Source organism: Protopterus annectens, chromosome 2.part1 (assembly GCF_019279795.1).
Source record: "Protopterus annectens isolate FY-2018-M chromosome 2.part1, PAN1.0, whole genome shotgun sequence".
Taxonomy (NCBI): Eukaryota; Metazoa; Chordata; order Ceratodontiformes; family Protopteridae; genus Protopterus; species Protopterus annectens.
Genome location: NC_056729.1, coordinates 689,450,016 through 689,463,626, shown reverse-complemented (window position 1 = coordinate 689,463,626; position 13,611 = coordinate 689,450,016). Strand labels below are relative to the sequence as shown.

The 13,611-nt window shown below is 35.0% G+C and overlaps 2 protein-coding genes across 3 annotated transcripts in view; one reads left to right on the top strand and one right to left on the bottom strand.

Annotated features, from left to right (window-relative positions):
- Window positions 1-13,611, bottom strand: part of NFXL1 (nuclear transcription factor, X-box binding like 1) — a 1,793,512-nt gene that overhangs the window by 74,713 nt on the left and 1,705,188 nt on the right. The gene's annotated exons all lie outside the window — the stretch shown is intronic.
- LOC122794208 (pleiotropic regulator 1-like) overlaps window positions 1-13,611 on the top strand; it is a gene marked incomplete at its 5' end in the record, with an annotated part of 228,274 nt that overhangs the window by 64,478 nt on the left and 150,185 nt on the right. The window contains 1 exon segment of the mRNA XM_044062426.1: window positions 9,252-9,354. Coding sequence (XP_043918361.1) covers window positions 9,252-9,354 — 103 coding nt within the window.

The following is a 13,611-nucleotide window of genomic DNA, read 5'->3' as shown; positions in this document are numbered from 1 at the left end:
TTAGCTGACACTTTTGCCCTTATACAACTGTTACATCTAAATCCTAATTTACTAATAAATAATAAACCAGTAAATCTAACGAACTACCCCCTGATAAAAGACTACACAATATGGGATATATATACCAATGGAAAGATTCTAACACGGGGCAAATGAGACTTGAACTCAAACTTCCAATGAAATATAGTATTATCCTTAACCAACTTCATCATCTTATAAATGCTAAATTCTCACAAATACACACTGACTTACAGAACATAGATTTAGTTAAATTAATACTTGAAAATCTTGCGATTAAAGGGAAAACAATTTCTAGGACTTATTGTAATGAGTGCAAAACATCAGAATTCTTTATTTTCAAACTATTGGCAAACGAAAAATCAATCAATCACTGACTGAAGAAAATAAGAAACTAGCCACTGAAAATACAATCAAATTCATTCCCTTCAAGAAGCTGTTATATACACAAATTATGGTAAATAACAATCTATATTATACCTTATCTAAATTAAATTCAATCCTAACTTTTCGCCTATATGTCCCCATTGTCCGGATCAAACAGCTGATATTTTACATGTCATGTGGAACTGTACTAAGATACACAACTTATGGTGTTCCTTGAGAGTAAGATTAGAGAAGATGGGATATGAAAAATCAACCCTTCATTCAAAGATGGCTGCCGTTCTGTGAACACCACTAATATACAGCTCTCCATACAATCGGAGGAAAATCTAACCCTGAGGATTTATTTAACGTTCTTTTTCACAGAAAATCTAAAGAAAACAACTATAACTTCATCCAAATATACAGGAGGTGATCGAAACTGAAAAGCAAACTAATCAGGCAGGATTACAACAGATCTTTTGTCTCTGACGAGAGTCTCAAACAAAGGAACCGTGTGCTCAGGAATACTGACCTAACTACACTGATCTTACACCAAGTTTCTTTGTTGATCTAGGATGTCGAAAGAAGAAAAACATATGGACACAACAACTTCAAAAACTAAACTTTCTGAACTTTTATCGCCGGAAAAAGATTTAAATTCGAAAAGACAGAAAATTACAAAACAACAGGAACTTTTAAAACCAGGGAATAAAAATAAACCGGAGCAAATGGCAAACATGGAGGATATTAAAGCAGCTTTACTTCCCATGCAAGATGCAATCTAATCAAGTGCAATCATTTGGAATTTCTTGCAGTCAAATTCTGGAAAGAAAGGACAAAAATGATGCTCGAATTACTGAGAATGAAGATAAAATAGCACTGCTAGCCAAAAAATCTGAGTCACACGAACAGGACATTCATTCTATGCAAGCCAAAATCATTGACCTAGAGGTGAGGTCTAGGAGAAATAATATAATCATCAGAGGAATACCGGAATCTGTTCAATACAATGATTTAATTCCATCAATCATGCAAATATTCACAGCATTATTCAGTGACTCAGTAACAGCACAACAAATAATAATAGAGCGAGCACACAGAGCCCTGAGGGAATCACAAGCTTCCAACATGGCACGACCTGTTTATGCAAAAATTCTAAACTTTCAAGATGTAAACAAAATATTACTAACTGTAAAAAAAAATGGGGGCTCTATAATATGGCAAAACAGAATTTCTTTGGCTCAGGACCTGCCTCTGCAGATTAGGCAAGCCAGACAGCTATTATCTCCCTACTGCAAGTTTCTCATTGAAAAACAAATAAAATTCCAAATGAAATACCCAAATATATTAATATTTACAGTGGATGGGTCTAGACATTCAGTTGCAACAAAAAAAGAAGCAAAAATGACCTTTCTGGTGATTTTTAAAAGCTTACCTGCTTCTGAAACATAGAGTGATCTTCTGATGGGCCTGGCAGGCTATCCAAGGTCGGATTCACATTGTTCTGCATGTCGAGGTCTGATATTTGCTTTGTTTGTCTTTTTGTGGCTATAGGCCATTTTTTACAACGGGTACAACTTTCTTTTGGTGTTATCTACGCGCGCTGGGCCATTTCCGAAGTTTTACAGCCTCCATGATGTCGAAATGTCCCATGAATAGTCCCAAAATGGTTTAGATGCTTCTGAGGGAGTATTATTGATGTAGCACTTCCGGAAGTCCGTCGGAATAAAGGGTCCCCCTTTGCGAAGCTGTCAGTCACTCTAGAGTGTCGCAAATTCAACTAAGAGGTTCCAGGACTATTTTAAATGCAAAATATTTGTATATTAAACCTATTTAGTGCTGGTAAGACCTTAATTCACACAACACTAGCCCCTTATTTTTTATTATGTTTAGTAAACACCAAGGTAAAGACACAATGTGCTTAAATATACATATGACATAACTGTACATACAAAACAGATCTGAGTTTGCAAGTCTTTCAATAAAAAGGAGATAGGGAACACATTATAATAATTTACCTAGTTGTAATCACATATTGTATTTTAGTTAGTACACATATATATTTTCCATTTATAGGTTTAATTTCACATGTATTTAATCTTTGTTATTAACCTTAGTATAGGAATTTATATAATTTACAATACTATATAATGGGCTTATATTGGTGATGTTTGGGATTTCTCTGTGGTGACATTTCTTTCTTATTACTAGATTAAACCATAAAAGCTAACTTAAAACTGCTAGAGGTTAAACAGACATATAGTTTTGTTAACATGGATCATGTACAGTGGATATTAAATTTAAAAACATATTCTGAAGACTTGTTTATTCAGGTTTAGGGTATCTGTCAGGATCACACAGGTTATCTCTATAATTATTTAAATATATGTATATTTGCACTTGTTTAGATTTACTAATTGGTTTGGATTTTTTTCTATAGGTGGTAGAAAGTTTTTCCAAATGTGAACCTAAGTTGTTTAATGTCAAATATCTGATGTTTATGTCTCATTCTGTTTTATTGGCTGAAGTGCAGTTACATTTATAAACTAAGATAAAACAAGCTCATTAGTTATTTTAGGAACACTATGGTTTCATTTATCTAAGAATTAATGTTTAAATAGTGTCCTAAATTTTATTGCCAGATAAATGAGGGTGTTCCTATGGAACCAAAGGAGAACAGTAGTATATTTACTTCTGCAGTTTTGCTCTGATGCTCCTTCTTTAACTACAATGACAAGAGGTGTAGAGGATTAATGGTGTTTTAAAGGGAATGGGTAGATTAGGCTTTGTAGACATAGTTGTCCTATATATAGGTCCATCCCATGTTCTATTTTTTCTAGATGTAAAGTTTTATAATAGTTACTTATTTATACCACAATTTTTTAAAATGGTTATACTATTCCTGGTCCAGGGGTATAGTGGGTGTAGGCACTGGTATGGGACGGGATTTCAAGAATGCTTTCACAAAACATTTCTGTTTAACTCTAAATGGCTTATAATTCACTATCTACGAGTTCAAGAATACCAACAGAAAAGGAATTTTTTGGACTGTGGGTAGTAGATTCTTGGAATATTAAGGGGCTCCAGAACTTGAAAAAGAGGAAATTGTTGCTTCATTTATTTTTGCAGGCTAGGGCGTGTTTTATATTACTTCAAGAAACTCATTTGACTAATGAACAATGGATAGAAATAAAGAAAAAGAAATGGATAAGAGAAATTATTGCCTCGGAAGGTAAAACTAATAGTGTGGGAGTAGCGAGAATTATAAAAAAAATCAGTATCAAGGGGAATTCTTGGATTCTAAAACTGATAAAGAAGGTAGGTGGTGCTACGTGATTATTTCTTCCACTCTTTATGATAAACCCATTATACTTCTCAATATATATGCACCATGTAAGAATCAACAATCATTCTTAGCATCACTGTATCCTATTTTAAATAAATATACTAGTCGCTACATAATTATAGGGGGAGGCTGGAATGCTTATCAGAATCCCAAGTTAGACAAATCTAGCCCACAAAGGTCATTTAATAGTCAAGTAGTAACAACATTAAGTGAGCTCAAATATGACTTTAAGTTATATGACCCCTTTAAATATACAAACAACCTTTTTAACACGAATAGTTTTGCATTCTACTCAACTTGTCAGAAAATGTGGTCTAGAATAGACTTTTTTCTAATCTCGGAAACATTGATTAATTATGATCCCGTAGTATCCATACATGCTCGTTATCTATCAGATCATTCAAAAATTTCATTAAGTTTTGCCAAAGATCTTAGAAATAGTAGAATACACAGGAGTTATAATTGGTCCTTAAATCCAAATTTGTTAAATAAAAAAGAAATAATCAAGGAAATTCAAGAAATTTTAAATTCCACACTGGATAGATTACTTAAACATCAACATATAACTGATATTGAATGAGTGATAACTAAAGCTCAGGTAAGGGGGGTTTTCCTTCAAAAAGCCTCTCATTATAAAAAAATTCAGTTCAAAGAAGAACAAATCTTAGAGGCTAAAATAAATTTGTTAGATCAGGAATTAAGGCAAAGTCATAGCACACAAACAGAAACGGAATTATTTAAATGTCAGAAAGATCTTTTCCTGAGTCAGAATAATAGTTTAGCATTTCATGAAACCAAAATGATGGCAAGATATGCTAATCATATTCAAACGCTATCTAGGGCTTTAGCTCGAATTATTAACTAATCTAAATCACCCTCTCAAATTACTGAAATACTTTACAATGATACAATTTATACGAGATCTGAAGATATTATTAATTCCTTTGAATTGATTTACTCGCAAGTTTATGGTGAGTTAGATGAGTCACATATAAATGAGACTAATGAGGATTTTATTCAACAAATTAATTTTCCAAAATTAGAAGACAATTTCCATAGAGATTTAACCAAACCAATTTCTACCGAAGAAATATCAACAACAATAAACAAGTTAAAATCACATAAGGCGCCGGGTCCAGATGGTCTTACTTCTGAGTTTTACAAAACGTTTAGTGATACGATTGTGAAAATACTAGCATACACTTTAACTATATTATTAACAATAAAATCAACAACCCTCATTTTAATGCATCCAAAACTATTTTAATACGTAAAGAAAATTCGGATTACCAAAACCCGGATAATTATGGGCCTATTTCACTCTTAAATATTGATACTAAAATTATGACTACTATTTTAGCTAACAGACTGAAGAAAATAATGAAGTTTATAATTTCAAATGAACAAACGGGTTTTTTAACTTCGAGGCAAACTTGTGACAATACTTTAACTCTACATACGTTAATCTCTTATGCCAATCAGAAGAACTTAAATTTGTATGCTCTCATTATTGATGCACAAAAAGCCTTTGATAGAGTGAACATAACATTTTTATTTCATATCTTACCATTTTTAAATATACCGCAAGAATTCATCAAGATATTACAAATATTATATAATAATCCATACACTACCTTATATATCAACAAAATTTTCTCTAAAAGAATACAAATCAAAAATGTAACCCGTCAAGGTTGTCCTCTATCCCCTCTATTATTTAATTTATATTTGGAACTATTATTTTTGCATATCAAACAAAATGTATATCATAATGCCCCAATACTTTATGGTACCAAGATTTCTATGGCAGCTTTTGCAGATGATCTCAATGTATATTGTACAACTCTAGTTACTGATACCAAGAAATTATTAACAGCTATCGAAAACTTCGCAGTAATATCTAACTATAAAATAAACCTTAAAAAAAACAAGATATTTCCACTAAAAACTCCGAAACCCTTTTCTCTTTTACCATTAGTAGGGCAAATAAAATCAGAAGAAAAGATTAAATATCTAGGTATTACATTTTCCACAGACAAAGACTTTTATATTAATAATGTCAACTTGATTTGGGATAACACCTTATTGGATCTAAGGAGATGGAATAAACTAAAATTACCACCGTTAGCTAAGGTTTCAATTATTAAAATGAACGTATTACCCAGGTTATTATATATCTTCAGAGCTGCTCAGGTTTTAATCCCGAAGAAGCTCTTTAAACAAATACACACGGAAGCTGCTAAATTTATTTGGGAACCTAGGAAAACTAGAATTTCATACGATAAATTGACGACCCCTAAAGACGGAGGGGGATTAGAATTACCCAGTTTTGAAAAATATTATTTAATTGTAAATGCCAATAGAATTTTAAGAATCGCTAATCATGATACACATAGCAAGAAATGGTCCCCGAATAGGTTAAAATTGAACCATAAACATGTTGAGAGTCTGAATATTAATCCTAAAGCATTACCCTTTCTAAGGAAAGATATGTTAAAATCAATGGCTTTAATGGAGCACATTAAAATACAAATCACTCTATTACAAAATCTTTTCACTTCATTAAATCTCACCCAATACCTTATGATTTTACAACCTTTTCATAGAAATCCAAGCTTGAGAATTAATAATCATTTAATTGAACTAAAAAACTTCCCGCTTATTATTAATTTAACATTACGGGATATATACCCTTATTTGAAAAATTCACCTCATGAAATAAGACGACAATGGAACCTTCCCAAATCATACTTAATAATATTGAGACAGATCAAAGATGTATATATAAGTTATTTTAAAGATTTCAAAATTAATGATGAGGATTTATCAAAATGTACCGATTTTTGGCAAGCCCTCCTGCAAGAGAATAAATATATAACATCTGCATATAAACTAATAAAGGAAATAAAATATCAAGATCAAGTTCTTGTATCAAAGTATTGGAAAGAAAAAATACCTTCGGTTGAAAATAGTAAAATATTAAAAGCAATTAACTTAACTAGAAAATCAGTCTCCCTCCAAAAGCTAACTTTTACTCAACTTATGATCTTTTATAATGCTTATTATACGCGTCTTAGCTTGCATAAATTTAATTCTAAAAACACTTCTAAATGCACATACTGTAAAAATGAAACGGCAGATCTCCTCCATATGTTCTGGAGCTGTAAGTGTATATATAAACTATGGAATTCCTTGAAACTACAATTGCAGAAGGTGGGTTATCAAGCTTCTACGCTTTCCTGGGAATTTACAATATTACATATTCCCCCAAATAATCTAAGTCCCAAATGACCATACTTATGAATATTTTTTTGTTAATGAAACTCTATATAGCAACCAGTTGGTTGAATCCACTACAAACTTCATGGGATAACTTTAAGATTCTAGGTGGGAGGGTGGCCTAATGGTTAAGGTGTTTGCCTTACAAACACAAGGTGCAGGGTTCGAGTCTCACAAGGGATAATTGGCTAGGCTTAAAATGGCTCGCAAGGGCAGTTAGCTTAGTACTACTCTATGAACCTATGAACATACTAGCCCACAAATTACTAATTACTGAACATACCAAACATATTAATAATTGAAAAATTTGGGAGCAAATTTTTAATATTATTTTGGCTTAATATGTAGAACCCAGGATAACCCTTTGATACAAAGACTATAAAGTAAACTTTAAGAGTAACCAAATTATTATAAGATATATTACTCATTGTCTAGGCTCTTCAGATGTCTTTTCTGGTGTTAAAGTGAAAGCATTCATGTATATAGTGTATATATGTTCTAGGACTGTTTACTTTTTTTTTTTGTTCTTTTTCTCTTTTAGTAATACTGTGTGGAAACTACCTGTGTACATTTAGCTTAAATGTATGTTTGAACAATTGTAAAAGCAATAAAGAATTATTATTGAAAAAAAAAATCAACCCTTACTTGGGAGACAGCTATATTGTACATTAATATCAATCCACTCCCAAAAATATTAAAACATGTCTTTATTACGATATGTGCCCTTATTAAACTCTTTATTACAAAGAATTGGAATGTCATGTCACCAATTACATGGGAATTTTTTTAGCAATCTTGCTATCAAATATATTTCATCTCACAAATTAATTTATTCAAAAACAAAAAACAAACGCTATCACCAAAAATATTGGAGTTACTTGCTAGATATAATTCTTGACAAAATTTGCCTACAAATTGTCATGAAAAGCTAACCTTTAAATAAGAAATGAATGTAGTATAATCAGTCTTTCTTGCATCTTCTCCCTTTTCTTAGTATATGTGTAACTAGATATTTTCCCTAAACATACAAATAAATGGTTAAATTTCTATTTTTACTTTATATATAGACTATCCCCATTCTAACTATCCCTTATGAGACCAAATGAACATAAGAATTCTCATACTTTACTTGACGATATAGAGACTTCTTGTGTATATATATTGTGTGTGTGTGTGTATATATATATATATATATATATATATATATATGTGTATAATTTTCTCGGAAAGAGATTGTTGTCTGTTTTCTTTAGATAGGTATTTGTATTGTTTATTTGTGTTTTTCAGTTACCGTATTGTTATTATTTGAAAAAAGAAAATTGAAATAAAGAGATTTTGGGGGGGGAAAGTGCTTACACTAGAGTGGCTCTGGAAGTTGAACTTCTTGAAGGCCAGTAAGTCATAATACTGTCAGCTGCTCAGGATATGTGAGACTTCAAGTCCTGACACATACTGAACTTTGCATGCTGTTGACCAGGTACCCATTTTGGTGGAGAAGTATTGCAAGGGGATCCTGTCATAGTTGTCCACCACTCTTCGATAAAGCTTTATATTACTAATGAAACATTGCAGCTGTGTGGTATTCTCTCCACAGAAATATATATTTGAAGGAAAGACCTTTGTAGCAGCATGAATATCCTTTCTCACTACTGTTACAAAATTTGACTTGAATTCTGGTGCTTCTGCATCTTAAAGACATACCTACATCTGCATCTTAAGTACATGTTTTATACAAAAAAACATGTATTTAAGACCTATGTCTAGCAACGTTCCGTTCAACTAGTAAAAATAACATATCAGATTGCAATGTTGCAAAGTGCTGAGCCTTACTGAATACCACCCATAGTACAGTATTTATCAGTTGTTGCCTAATTTGTTAAATCTGGCAACATTTTTCTTACTTCAAGAACTGGAAATGGTTGAGTAGTGTTTATCCGGATAGAGCATCAGTCTCCCTCTTACACAGAGAATCCTTCAGCTGTGTTGAAAATGTCCAGACTGCAAATATCTTTGGTGAGCTTCAGATTTTCTTATTTTTACTGGTAAAAGTTTATTTTCCTTTAAAAATGCACTGTTGCAGCAAGTACTTTGAACAGCGGTAGTATTCAACACTGAAGTTGAAGAACGTGTCTGCAACAGAAATGATAGTTTTCTATCATCACTGCATGAGCTCTTCTGCTGTAATTTACACACACAGCTACCATGATTATAATCCTTCATCTGTTCTCATTTGTTATTGTAGGTTTGGGACATCAGAACAAAAGCTAGTGTCCATACACTAAGCGGGCATACAAATGCAGTGGCAACAGTAAAATGTCAAGCTGCAGAACCACAGGTTATCACAGGTAAATTTAAGAAAGTGAAACTAATTCATTAAAGTTTGTATGATTCTGTCACTTCACACATTCATGCGTTTTTATATGGATTTATCTGTACTAGTTATGCATACATATGTGATTGTATATATTCATGTGCACACACACACACACACACACACACACACACGTGTACATTTGTACACATGTTTTTGAAATACCCCCTCCATTGAAGAGGATTTGTACTTCACTATTTTTGCCTGCAAGTTTTTAGGCCTGCAGGTCTAACAGTATTCTGTTTATACCCAAGCGTATCCCCTTTCTGGTGGAGCCACCTCTGCCAGCAGTTGCTGCAGCTTCAGGCAGAGATGTTTGGGATCTTGCTTGCTGTCTACTTTTGGGATCAAGTTCTCCCATCTTGCACATTTGTGAAAAGAGTAGTCTGAATTTTGCCCTAAATTTGTCCTGCTTCTCCTTGGCACTTTATAGAGTCAGAGACCACAGTTGGGGGGGACAGAAGCCTTTTCACTTCTTGCAGGACAGCCTTCTCTGCTATTCCTTCAAATTGTTTTTCCCCCTCTCTGTGGACAGTAGAGCTAATAGTTGGCAGTTGCACTTAGTGGGCTAGCATTTATGTTCTGTATGCTGTTAGGTGGTGCTACCTCCTTAGTCTTTGCTGTGGCCATCATCTGCAAGGTGTAGTAGTCCTAGTACTTGTTTAACTGTTTCAGTCGGTCCTTTGGCAGACTTGTTTGTCACAGTCATTGGTATACTTTGCTTTGCTTCTGTGAGCAGAAGTCTCTCAACACAAACAGAGCTTCTTCTGGCTAGACGTTTTTTCAAGACTTACTCTTCTGAGCTTTGTTCCGATGTGGTCTTATGGCTCCTTCCACCTTGGTTGCATACTGCTTGAGATTCATTCCAGTCATAAGAGCCATTAAGGAGGGTCAATGGTGTTGTATATAACAGATATATTCTTACACTGTCAATCTACAGGAGGATCCTTCCCTTCTGCTGTCCCCTTCAGGTAGGAGGTCTCACTACCAACATAGACATTTGGGGTTTTCTGCATGTTACGGGCTACATTAGCATATCACTGGTTGGTAATGGGGTTAACAGATCTTCGTTGTTTATTGATTTGTAAGAATGTGGTGACTATTGGCTAGGAGTGAATTGGTGAGTGCTTTACTAGCAAAGCTCATCCAGATTCTGCCACAACTTGCTGTGAGAGAAAGGTTAGTCTGTTTCTGATTTCATGTATTTTTTGTTGCTTTTTTGCCTTTTTCTGTTTTTGTATATTGTGATTAATTTTCTTTACACTGTTTTACTTGTATTCTGCTTTTAATTGTATATTTAAACTAGGAAAGAGACCACAGCTGTGTCTGTTGAGTCACACAGTAAGTTTACCACCCCAGTGCTGTTGTATTTTTAAACTGAACTGTTTTTCTAGTTGCCTGCCTCTTATGTTAACTTGACCACATATCTCCTTCCCTCTCCTCTTTCATTGCATGTTGCAAGTAAGCGCAAAATTATAATTTTGAAATCACTCCCCTTCAACTAATTACATTTATTGGTCCCCACTCTTCCATAGAACCAGAATAGAAACTGCCCATCCCTTCCAGTCTGTCTTGCTGTCTTAAAATGAGTGGCTATTCACTTAGGTAGCTAAAGTTTAAGTTAACCCCATTTTATATTGCACTGCTTAGTGCACACTGCAGCTCTTAGGATATTAACATATTTCTCCAGCTTACCTTTAAAATCTGCAACATCTACTCCAAGACCAGCAGTAGTAGTCAATCAGTAGCCATTCAGGTGGCTCTCATCTTTTCATCATTGACAAGCAAATTCCTTCTTTTCAGTAAGTACTGCTTGATTTGCTTCTGACTTCAGAATATCTGCCTAAATACTTCAATTGTAAGTCATCAGACTCTGCTTATTAGTTTCCCCTCAGGTGTTTGGCAGTACCCTGTATAGCCGCAGACACCTCGAGTTGACATTTTTTCCTGTAAAAGCATCGTTGAATTTTTACCAGTTCTTAGATGTACACAGGACAGCTAGTTTGCAATGACAAGCACTACCCCAGAGTTGCAAACCAGATACTCCTGACATTACTTTGTATTTTCACTCCAACTATCTAATCAGTAAAAAATGGTCTGTTGCTATGGATATGAAGTTTATCTGTGTTACCAGCTTGGTGGATGTGAGCATCCTGAGGCAATGTAAAATTTGCCTCATGCTTAATGACAACTAGTTAATTTCAAACAAACTGATATGACATGTTTGAGATGTAGTTACACAATGTCACTGGAGGCAAAGCTTTCACATAAAAGCACTCCTAATGTCAGTAAGTTTTTCAGTAGTACAGACACTGCACCAGTCACACACAGTTGAAAGCAGACACATAAACCCACATATGCTGAGGTACTTAAATGTAATGTTTCTAAACCCTAAATACGTCCTAAGCAAAGTACACATAACAAACACTTTCAGCAACCCCGAATGCACTCATTCAAAACAACACCTGCATCATATCTCATGGAGCTTGTACTTCTAAGCCCGTAAGGCAACCTACGACAGAAACCAGCATTCTAGTCATTGGAGACTCCATTGTGAGACACACTGATGTCCCTGTCATGAAGGTGAGTAAGGAGAAAGTCACAGTCAGTTGCTTATCAGGGGCCAGGATCCACTACATTACACATGCACTTAGGTCATTGGACCACAGATATCAGTATGACTCAGTCTGTGTGGGTGTAAATGAACCTGAGACATTCCTCCCTAGACTAGATGAAGAGTGACATTGTGGAGCTCTCGAAATAAGTGTCCTAGGCTGGTGTGAGCCTAGCATTTTGCAGCATTTTACCTTCTGCAAGCATGATGCCACAATATGAACAAATAATAACTGGCTTAATTTCACGTGTCATTCTAAAGGGGTGCAATATTTGTCAGCTTGGAAGGGGATGGTCACAAGACCACACTGCTTTGCCAGAGATGGTCTGCACCTCTCCCCTCTAGACTTTCAAATATTAGGTAAAAGATTGTCCTCCCCATAGTGCCTTTTTAGGCAATGCCAAACTGAAAATATTTCCAACATAGCAAATTAAAAACAAGAAAATCTAAAGGTGTTTCTGGTCAGTGCCAGGAGTCTAAACAAAAAAAAAACTACATTCCCTAGAAGCTCTTTTCACCATAGAGAATGCTGATGTCTGTGCAGTCACTGTGACATGGGTTAAAGCCACAGAGGGTGCACTAACAGTGCAAGGTTATAATGGCTTCCACACATTTAGATTAGCTACTACACAGTAACTAACTAAAGGTGAAGGTGTCTCGATTTTAGAAGTTAGAATTGGGAAGTTCACCTCTACAAAGAGGCCAGTCACAAGCAGAGCCCCTCTGAGATTGGTCCTGAGACCACTCCTTTTTGGTATTTACGTCTCTGAAGTCAAGGCCAACGTCATAGGCCTCTGGCTGACTAAATTTGCAGATGATTGCAAATTAGCAGCTGTCACTGACTCGCCCACTGACACAAATTTTCTCCAGGAAGGGCTGACACAAACAACTGGTGCCAGAGCCATGGACTAAAACTAAATGCCAAGAAATGTCTAATAGTATCCTTTGGTAAGTCTTCTACCCCTGGAAACTGTCATATTGACAACACATCCCTAAGAGTTGACCCAGTTGTCAGGGACTTGGGGACACACCTAGACAATAATCTAGCCTTTGACCATCACATGTCTGCAGTAATGAGGAAATCCATTTTATATTGTGCAGCTTATAAACAAAGGTATGGCATCCAGGTCCAAAGAAGTTATTCCACTGTATTCAGCATTCATCAGACCTATCATTGAGTACAGTGCCCCATTTGATATGTACCTAACCAGGCATGTCCTAAAATTGGAACGTCCACAGAGTTCCTCGCTAAAAGAATAAAGGGCTTAAGTAACATGTCCTATGCATACCACCTCAAAGCCCTGTCCCTTGTGTTCTGTCTGCTATGGTGTGTTAAAGGGAGATCTATGCCTTGCATGCAAAGCATTATTAGACTCCACTCTGATGGACTTCCTGCATATCCACAAAACAAATAGAACCAGAATTACCCATTCTGAAGACTTAAACGTTGCATGTGATATAAATAGGACCTGCTGGAGAGACAGATATGTATTCTAGAGACTACCTCTTTTCTGGAACAGGCTCCCCTTCAGTGTGAAGCAGAGTTCCTCCCTAACCCAATTCAAGTGCAACTTGGACAACTGAATGGGCAACAGGAAATTCATCCCTGGTTTAGCA